At 42.6% G+C, this 11106-nt stretch overlaps 1 protein-coding gene across 1 annotated transcript in view; it reads left to right on the plus strand.

Moving 5' to 3' along the window:
• ttc9b (tetratricopeptide repeat domain 9B) overlaps window positions 1-10209 on the plus strand; it is a 116837-nt gene extending 106628 nt beyond the window's left edge. Inside the window, exons 2-3 of the mRNA XM_039768112.1 lie at window positions 3610-3792; window positions 9540-10209. Of these exons, the coding sequence (XP_039624046.1) occupies window positions 3610-3792; window positions 9540-9634 (278 nt within the window). The 3' untranslated portion in view covers window positions 9635-10209. The remainder of the gene's footprint in view (window positions 1-3609; window positions 3793-9539) is intronic.
• Window positions 10210-11106: the final 897 nt, after the last annotated feature.

Genomic DNA, 11106 nt, shown 5'->3' on the forward strand with positions numbered 1-11106 from the left:
CAGAATGTGCCCCCTGTGTCATCCATCCACCACTGTGCTAAATAGAACCTGGACCTCCATTTTCCTTTGTGGGTGGAAAATGTGGGGGCATTAAATTAATCTGAGAAAGTCCCACTATATAGTGTCTTTTTTGATTCGCCCCTTTTACAGTTTTTGTGGCACAGTCAGACCCTTCAACACACAGAGTTTACTCCTGTTCTCATATTTACACTACCAGTCAAAAGTCTTTCTAGTTTTTCTTCATATTTAATTGGTTGAAATGCAATGAATGACCTAAAATGGTGAAAAGGTAAGCAGTAAATTGCCAGAGGTTGAAATTTTAAGTTTAGATTAGTAAAAACTGAAAAAATAGGAAATTTTTGAATTTTACAAATGGGCCTTCATCAGGGAACAACTAATACGTTACAACCTACAGATGGTCTGCAGCAATTAAAGGAAATGAAGCCTTGCAAACAATTTGCTCAGGTGTCCTAACTTGTGTTGATTACTTAAAAACATTCTGTGTGTCTTAAAGCTGAGTTGGAGCAGACTGTGTTATGTCACCCTCTGAAGTCCTGCTTGGATAATATTCCAGTGATAATGGCAAGAAAATGACAATTAACAAAATAAAATGTTACTGAGCGTTATTACCCGTAGAAGCGTAGGCCTTTCATTTAGAGAAATTGCAAAAAATAAAGCAAAGTGTCAGCGAGTCCATTGGTGTCCTACACAATCCAAAGGCAACTGGAAGAAACTCCAATGGGAAGAGATCTGGCAGAGCCAAGAAATGGTGATGAGTTAAATAATCGAGTATCAGATTAATGTAGTTGGTCTCCATCATTGGGCTGCATGAGTATACTCTTGATGTGAAGGGCACAATATACAGAAATATCATTACTCATAACGCCAGGTTTGACATTGACATGCCAGAGCTGATGCTCACCTGAAAGAATGTGCCATGGCATCATAGTAATATGCCCGTGATGGTGAAAGTGGAAAAGACCTTGTGACATGGAGTTAAAGCTGGCATCATTTGACTTGGCCTTTTAAAATAAACAAAAGAAGGCTGCACTACATATTACACTAAGAGTGATGCCAGTGTTTAAGTTATAGCACTAGTGATGGGTTTTTAAGACACAAGCAAATAGCAACAGGCATGCCTTTTATTTGTACAGGTGGGCATTAAACCGGCAGCTTTGTGTGCAGAACTCTTAGAGTTTGCTCTTAGAGATGAAGAAATAGAAAAGGTGCTGTAAGATAGATAGATAGATAGATAGATAGATAGATAGATAGATAGATAGATAGATAGATAGATAGATAGATAGATATGAAAGTCTGTATATCTATTGTCACAAAACACAAAATGAGACATAGCAAGGTTTGGGGCAGCAACCCGTATAATGTGCTGCAAATCGTCTTTTTAAATGGTAGCACTGTTGTGCTCAAAACCGAGTCCACTACAGAACTGAGGGAAAAGGGAAAAGGGGCAGGCTTTTAAAGGGGAAGACAGGAAGTGAGGTCATAAGGATCGGGCACGTGGTCTTCAATCATTGGTTCACACCCGGACGCGACATCAGAGGGGCCTGAGCTGATAAGGTCTACTTCCATTGGCTCGGTCCCGGAAGTCACATCAAGAGAGCCAGGTGGAATCTCCCGGGAATGGTTTACAGCAAAGAGAGAAAAAGAGTCAATGCACTCTGCCACATCCCGGCATGCCTCAGAACTGCCTCCACTCAAGACCTTTAGCTGCCTCCCATGCGCACGTGTGTGACACTATCTATATATATAAAATCCAATGTCTGTCTGTCTGTCTGTCCGCTTTTCACTCTCTCGCTAATTATCATAATTCATTTGTGGTACCGATTTATTTGCGTGAATCCACGAAAGACGCAATGGACTGAGGGAAAGTGGGTGGGGAGGGGGAAGCATGAAGTCAGGAGTAGGGAGCCTGGCAGGGCCCTCCTCACTCACGCGCCAGTCTCCGTTCGAGTAGGTCAGCCTCTGCGTTTTGCAGTGCCTCCACTTAACTAGCAATACCTGTTTGTTTATTGATTTTTAAAGTTTGTCCTGTTTCACCACTACGTGGGCAGAGCCGTGGGGGATGGCTAGTAATAGGTATTAAAAGTACTATATGCTAGATAAATGTGAAAAGGAGCTTTATGACAGACAGATAGGAAAGATTCTATATAAAAGTTAGGCAGATAGATAAAAAATGATATTACAGCTAGAGAGAGTAATTGATCGATTGGCACAATGTAAAATACAGATAGATCAATTGTAAAGACGTATAGTTAATAGATATGAATTACACCATAAAGATAGATAGATGTGAAAGGCACTATATTATAGATAGATAGATAGATAGACATGAAAGGCACTTTATGATAGATAGATAGATAGATAGATAGATAGATAGATAGATAGATAGATAGATAGATAGATCTTATTATGGATTATGATTGGGATCAGCCTCAAGGAATACTGCCTTCTTCCATTTGGTATGAACTGTTCCCAGAATCCATTGTGAGCCCGTCCATCCATCATAGACTGATCCCAGCTGAGATGAACAACAACAACATTTATTTCTATAGCACATTTTCATACAAATTATGCAGCTCAAAGTGCTTTACATGATGAAGAAAGAGAAAAAAAGACAAAATAAATAAAAATTAGAATAAGGGAACACTAATTAACATAGAAAAAAAGTAAGGTCCGATGGCCAGGGAGGACAGAAAAAACAAAAAAAAACTCCAGACAGCTGGAGAAGAAAATAAAATCTGCAGGGGTCCAAGGCCACGATACCACCAAACCCCCTCTAGGTGTTGTACCTAACATCAATGACCTCAATCAGTCTTCATGGTATTCAGGGTTCTCATGGAAGAACTTGATGATGACTGTCATGTGGACTTCTGGCCTTTAATCCATCAATGTAGGGACATCACGGTGCTTTGATCAGGTGGTGGTGGTGCAGGTAGAAGATTAAAGGGCATTCCAACTGAGTTATGTTTCCATTCTAGTGGTCCTTACATTAAGGCATCCAATCCGGGCAAAAGATTACTCTGCATCCCAGCCAGGATGCCTGTCCTTCCTCTCAGGGATTTACAATAGATAGATGGATAGTTAAGGAGGTAAGATGCTATATAAAACAAATAGATAAATAGTAAAGAAACTATAAAAATGATAGATATGAAAGGCACCACATAGTAGGTAGATAGATAGGGATGAGACTGTATAAGAGATAGGTAGGTAGATATATGTGAAAAGCCCTATATATAAATTAGATAAATATGAGATGTTACTTATGTTCCCGACTAAATGATGGATTCACTTTTTCTAATTTGTTAACGTTCCTTTATGTTTTGCTAATTCCATTTCATTTTGTACTAGCAGGCATCCTTGGTGCTGCCCAGGCGGTGCCCACTGATTAGCGTTTGCATTGAGACATAGCCTGTGGTGTTGCCCTGTGCAAATGGGGCGTCAGTTCATTGTTTGCCTCGGGCAGGTCCAAACTGTGGATTTGCAGACACACAAACGCACCTTCAGCTCTCTGTGTTATACTTCCTGGTGTTGAGTATTTTTCTTCTTTTGTTATTTCTCATTCTCCTTTTCTCTCCCTCTGTTTTTCCCCAGCCTGCCTGCTGCAGTCTGAGTTGGTGAATTATGAGCGTGTTAAAGAGTATTGCTTGAAGGTCCTGGAGAAACAGGGGGACAACTTCAAAGCCATGTACAGAGCAGGCATTGCGTTTTACCACCTGGGCGACTTTGACAACGCACTGCAGTACTTGAAGGAGGCCAAAATCCGAGAACCAACAGGTAACTACGCACTACGACTATGTGGGCTCTATCAGGGTCAGCTCTGCACTGCCCATCTTCCTTATTTTAAGGTACCCTCAGGTTTGGAGAGCAGCCTCAGGGGTGTGCTTTTTCACCTCTAGCAGATGGTGGCTTTGTCTTATGATTCTACTTTCGTTGAGAGTCATGATTAAGAAGGCCTGTCTCCTTATCAGTCTACCCTGCACCATGTTTCCCCCCTCTGCTGCCTTCAGGCCCCTCTTTTATAAGAGGATTTGCTGGCCCCTCATTCTAATTTATTTGCATTCTGTATTGTGCATTGTATTATAGAGAGTGGCAGTGTGGCATCTTGGTTTAGGCTTTGGGCTTCACACCTTGAGGTCAAGGGTTCAAATCCTGGTGCTGACACTGTGTGGCCATGAGCAGGTCACTTCACTTGTGTCTGCTGCAATTGGAAAACAAAAGAAATAAAACTAATTGTATCTCAAATATTCCAAGTCACCTTAGATGAAGGTGTCCATCAAATAATAATAATAATAATTATAACAGATTGTGATGAGCCTGCAATGTGAACCCAGGTTGCTCAAGCTGAGTCCATCCCAGATATCTAGAAGTGGCGAAGTGTGCGGCTCCTTTAGCAGGGTGGTGCTCAGCAAGATGAGACGTGACACACAAATGTCCCCAAGGATTCTGCAGTCAGTGGCGAGCCGGCACAGACCCGTCGGAGACGCACTTTTAATTTGGTGAACGTTGGCCCTTGGCGTGAAGACATCAGACTGTGCACTCGCATATCTGCACCAGTGAACATCTCCACGTGAAACGGCCATTACTGCTCAGAATTGACATTTACATTAGCAATTATGGATGTGCGGAGTATGGAAGACATGCACGGGGGTGTTTTCTGTGTGCGGCATGGGCTTTATCTCGTCTCGTTTCAACTGAAGATCTGCTTATACTCGATGATATAATTGATTTGTATAAAGTGCACTTTCCATTTAGACGCTCTGTAGACCTTCATGAATATACAGCACCTTCAGAAAGTATTCGGACACCTTCACTCTTTACACATTCTGTTTGGTTACAACCCTGTGCTAAAATTATTTAAATTCCTTTGGTCTGAAATCAAACAACACTCAGTAGTCCAGAATGACAAACAGAAAGAAGGAGTTTAGGAATTATTTTCAAATTTAATACACTTAAAAAATTGAAATATCGCTTTGTCAGTTTGGGGTATTGAGTGTTGTTTGATGAGGGCAAAAATGAATTGAAATGATTTTAGCAAGAAAACAAAATGTGAAAAAGTGCCAGGTTCTGCATACACCCTGAGGGTGCTGTAATATCACACAATGCAGTTAAAGACCTCCTGGTCTCTGTGTGGTGTCTGCATGTTCTCCCCGTGTTTCCCTGATAGGTTAACTGGTCTGTTACTGAATGTGGGTTTGTACGTGAGTGTGCCCTCTGAATTGGACTGAGCTGGTTTGGCAATGATGTGACCAAAGGAAGGCACAATCGAGCCATCACAGAGTCCATAATGAATGGCAATGAAGCCAAAGGGCACCAAAAGTAGGCTTTATTACAAGAAATAGTAACCCTTGAAAGGGAACAATGCAAGGTGGTGAAAAAAGTAGTAAAATATGTTGACAAATGAATCCAAACTGTCCCAATGAGCCTAGCTAGGACAGGATTTAACTCTTTAAACTATTTGTCACCTAGGTGCCTGCTGCCGTTTCTTATCTCTCATCTGTATTACTTTTCTGTGACTTTTTCCATCGCGCTTATGGCTCACTTCCACCCACCACTTGTACTTTTGTTACGGCAGAAACAGACTTTTAATCCTTTGCTTATAACCTCTGGGGTCAGGGCTAAGCAATAGAGCTCATGGAACTGCTCCTTTGGAAGTCCCCCCAGTAGCCCCAGGTGTTTCATTTAAGGCTAAGCAATCCCCTGGTCACTTGGCCATTATAAGGGAGTCAAAAATAACATGACAGGTCTTCCTTATGCTACCAATTCTACTGAGGCCCTCGTTCTGAATTAATTATGTCTCTAACTGTCCTACTATAATGTTATTGCCCCCTTGTGACAAGGGTCCTACCTGTGACATGTACCTTTTATGAGCGACATCCGTTCTCTAACACACTAGCATAGAGGAGATTGAGCCAACTAAATTAGTTCACAGAAGTGTGTCAAGAAACGCTGCTGATGCTCCTCCATACCAGCAGCAATACACCTTTATAGTGCCTCACTGGGGCTGCTCTGTTCATCTTTCACCAAGTCTGACATTATGCTTTTTAATTAATTCTTGTGTGTATTTGAGAAAGGGCTTGTTGTTGGTCATAATATAATAATATGTACTTATTCATTTAATGAAGCTTCTGTAAAAAGACAAATAAAATGATATCTATCTATCTATCTATCTATCTATCTATCTATCTATCTATCTATCTATCTATCTATCTATCTATCTATCTATCTATCTATCTATAGTGCCTTTCATATCTATCTATCTATCTATCTATCTATCTATCTATCTATCTATCTATAGTGCCTTTCATATCTATCTATCTATCTATCTATCTATCTATCTATCTATCTATCTATCTATCTATCTATCTATCTCTAGTGCCTTTCATATCTATCTATCTATCTATCTATCTATCTATCTATCTATCTATCTATCTATCTATCTATCTATCTATCTCTAGTGCCTTTCATATCTATCTATCTATCTATCTATCTATCTATCTATCTATCTATCTATCTATCTATCTACGTACAGATGGTGTTGATGCTTCTTAAATGCAGTACGTGATTAGTTTCACATCTCATGTCCTTGCTATCCATCCATCCATCCATCCATCCATTTTCCAACCCGCTCAATCCGAACACAGGGCCACGGGGGTCTGCTGGAGCCAATCCCAGCCAACACAGGGCACAAGGCAGGAACTAATCCTGGGCAGGGTGCCAACCCACCACAGGACGCACACCAAGCACACACTAGGGCCAATTTAGAATCACCAATCCACCTAACCTGCATGTCTTTGGATTGTGGGAGGAAACCGGAGTGCCCGGAGGAAACCCAGGATTCTGCTCCACTAGAGCAGTTCTGGTACCCTTATCCATACTTGTCCTTGTGCTAAAGTAGCAGCGGGTCTGGGTCACAGACCATGAGGCTTTCATTGAAATGCTTTCTAAAAGTCAGTCAGTCAGTCAGTGTCCAACCCGCTATATCCTAACTACAGGGTCACGGGTGTCTGCTGGAGTCAATCCCAGCCAACACAGGGCACAAGGCAGGAACAAACCCCAGGCAGGATGCCAGCCCACTGCAGGGCACCTACGCTACCACTGCGCCACCATGCTGCCCCCCTTTCTAATAGTGCTAAAGGCAAAAGCTAACAATTAACAAGGACAGAAGTCATCCAATATTTTCAATATACAATGAATCAGTGAAAATCATATTTTTCATTAATAATCAACTCTCACATGTTCTGCCCTAAGAGTTCCATTTTTGTCTCATCAAACCAGAGGATCTTTTCCTCATGCTGTCAGAGTCCTTTAAACTCATATCCCATTAACTAAAAAATGGCTACCATCTTGCCACTCTACCATAAATGCCTGATTGATTGAGTGATTCAGAGTTGGCCAGCCTTCCAACACATTCTCCCATCTCATCAGAGGACTTCTGAAGCTCTGTTAGAGTGACCATTGGGTTCTTGGTTACCTGTCTAAGAAAGGGACTTCTTCCTAACTCAAGGAAGAGCCTTAGTGGTTGCACACTTCTTCCATTTCACAATTATCAAGGCTACAATGATCCTGGGAACAAACAAAGCTTTAGAAATGGTTTCATTCCCTTGACCTGATCTCTGCCACACCACTGTTTGATTGCGGAGGTCCACAAGATTTCTTGGCCTTGTCCTGATATGCAGTGTGACCTTTGGACCTTACATACACAGGTACTTATCTAAATGATGTCCAATCAATTCAGTCTACCAACGTGTGACGGCTCAAGTCCCCTCCAGACTCCCTCTTCAGCTATGAGAATCTGTAGAACCCAACACCGATGATAATTATAACCGAGCTGAGCTGACAAATGGGGACAAATCTCAGATGAAGCAAGGGGATGGTAGAAGAAGTACTCCGGTGCTTTTAATAAAAAACAGTCAAAAACAAAACCAAAAGTGTCCACTGTGCAGTGTTCTAAAAAACAGTACATAAATAAATGCAGGTGAAAAATGGGGAAAAAAAAAACATAATCCATTAGAATGAGAGGTTAAAATGCATTCCAACTCCTCACAATCTCAGCCCACCTCCTTCTCTTTCTCCTCATCACTCGCATAGCAGCCGCAAACTCGTCTCTCCACACTGCGCAGCCAGACCTTCCAAAGTCAGCTCTCCTCTTGTCTTCCTTCTCGCTCTCTCATGCCTAGGGAGGTCATCTGCCCTGCTCGCCCCACTCCACCAAAATATTCAGTGGGGTGAACCAGCCCCTAGTGCACCACAGCCGACGCTCCTTCACGGGGTCCCAGCTCATACTGCCTTCTCCTTCCAGGTGGCCAGATCATCCTCCCAAGACTGACGTTTATGCCTTTTAACCTCCTTCTCTTTTTTTCGAACTTTTCCAGTCTTCCTCCTCAATCCCTCTGTGTCAACCCATACTTATATGGCTCCGTGGGCACAGCACCTTAATCACACTCCGCAGGAAGCCGATGAAGCAATTGAGAGCGATGGCACCCGCAAGTGTAGGTGCAACTCGCCCCAATTACCTCATTAGCTCCTCGGGGTCGTGCAATCGCGCCCATGGAGACAGACACAGCTATCTGGATTTAAAACTGGCCATATTCTTGAAGCTGCAGACCCGCTATACCACACGATGAACTCCAATTTAGATCTAGACACATTTCAAGGAGAATTAAGACAAACAGAGGATGAACCTGAGCAAAATTCTGGCTGCCATAGCAAAGATTCTGAAAATATCTAGGAACGAGAGATGTTAGTTATTTGTTTTTAATAAATTTGCAAATCTTTCTGAAAACTTTTTCACTTTGTCATTATGGGTTATTGAGTGTGGATTGATGGGCAAAACTGGCAAATGTATCCATTGAAAATGAAATCTGCAACCTGTGGTGGACGGCTAGGGTCCATGCCCAGCCGGGATGCCTCTTCGTTGTATGTTCAGGGGGAGCAGCCATGGACTGTGCAATACCTCCCCCTGGATGCTAGATGGCAGCCCCCCTGGGTTGGAGCAGTGCCTCTGTCTCCCGCAGGGCTCCATGGGAATTGGAGTTTGGTGCAGCCCTGTTGGGTCTCATAGGCACTGCCAGGGAGTGCTGCAGCTGGGACTCCTGAGCCCTTATGGGCAGTGTATTCAACACACCCGGCAGTCAACCACTTGGAGTGCTTCTGGGTGGACTATGAAAGGGCCCAGCAACCACCACTCAATGGCCAGAGTGAGGAGGAGGAGGAGGATGAAGCTTGACGGAGAGGAGTGGTGGTTAAAGAAGAGTGTGGTGTTTTGTGTGGTGCTTTGGGACTGTGTAGGGCCTGTGGGACACGGGGAAGACATGCCCCACAGGTGAAGAAAAATACACGTTTTTATATGTGCCTCCGGTGTGAGTCTGTGTCGGGTCAGGTGCCCATATAGCGCCTTTGTTACAAACCCAATAAAGGGTGCAGAAAATGAAAGAGTTTGAGGGCTCCCTGAATGCACTGTACTGGTAAAGAGTACCAAGTTTCGCCTCCCAAGTGACTCTGTCTTCTTCTTTCTTTTCCAGATACCAACGTGCTGAGGTACATCCAGCTCACAGAGATGAAAATGAACAAGTGCAATCAGCGAGAAAGAGAGCCCAGTAAGGAGGTGGTGGGCTAGCCGTCCCCTCCCCGGCGGTCTTGCAAGCTAAAAACTGTTTCCTGTTTTCCAAAGGACGCTGGCAAGCACAGTCCAACCGCTGCCACCGAGCCATCGGAAATAGACAAAGCAAAGGGGAAAAATTATTAATAAAAGTTTAAAAAAAAAAAAAAAAAGTGAGCACACCTTCCAACGATGGAGATGCTGAACCCTGGATAACAGGAGGGGAGATGCAAGAAAAATAAAGCTGAATATTCTGTTGGGATTATTATAATGAAAAGTTTAAAATAAATAAATAATTAATTAATTAAATAAATAAATCAAACCAAACAACTTGTATGTTAAAAAATAAAAACAGCTTTATTACCTGGGCCATACTGGAAGAAATTTAGTAGGGTATATCAGTAGTAAATCGCTTGCTGTTTATAAGAAGAAGATTTCATTTGCTGCAAAAAAAAAAAAATTAAAATGTCACTAGTAGTCTGTGGAGATCCAAATGAGGACTTTTCTTGTACACCAAGAGTTCCTGAGTAGGAATCTGTGTAGCTGTCGGTTGTTGAGTACCATTCTTAAATGCGAATAAAGGGTTAAAGTGACTGCTTGGTTTTCTGATTGCTGTTTAGGGAGGCTGGTAGAACAAATGATGGCACAGGTTTCTTACACACGATATCACTGTCTTTTCAAATGTTGTGAAACTGGGGGCAACCTGTGACTGCGGGCGGGGGGAGACTTGAACGTGTAGGTCTGGACGCTTCATAACTTGGTGTTTCAGTCCGGCGCCTTGCTGTCATCTGCCATACGCACATGAAATCTCTTCTCACTTGTACTTCTTTAGCTCTGTGTCATGCTAAGCCGTTGGCCTGGGATGAAGAATTCCTCTTTTGGATGTGAGGCTTTTGCTTCATTTTCATTGTTTGGTATATTAAAAGTGAAGGATGGAGGCACAGACAGTTCATTCTAAAGAACGAGTGCCTTTATGTACTTTGTATGTGTTATGCCAGTTGTGAATACTTAACACTTTGAGGGTTCGATATTTTTTCCAAAAAACTCTTGTTTTCTGAAAAGCACACAAAGCAATGATTTCACACATAATTCAACATAAAACATCTGTTGCTATGTGCTGTGGCTGCTGTTGGCGCACATTGAGCGTCTCTGGCAGCAGTGGCTGCATGGGGGCACCTCGATGGCCAGCAAGAATGAACGACCACGATCAGATGATGCTGGTACCTCACTTTTGCTTTTGATATCCATCTCTAGATCACTTGCATCAAACTCGGAGTCCGACAAGTCACAGTCCTATTCAACGAAATTACGTAAAACGTCCATGGAATATTTTGCTTTGCACATTCGCTTTGGTCTCCCAACAGATGTCAGTGCCATTTTATAGGTTGTTTGCTCGTTGCTATTCATGCACAAATAGGGAATCGAGGTTAAAGCAACAAAGCTATACAGTAATCCCTCGCTATATCGCGCTTCGCCTTTCGCAGCTTCAC

Source organism: Polypterus senegalus, chromosome 11 (genome assembly GCF_016835505.1).
Source record: "Polypterus senegalus isolate Bchr_013 chromosome 11, ASM1683550v1, whole genome shotgun sequence".
Classification (NCBI taxonomy): Eukaryota; Metazoa; Chordata; class Cladistia; order Polypteriformes; family Polypteridae; genus Polypterus; species Polypterus senegalus.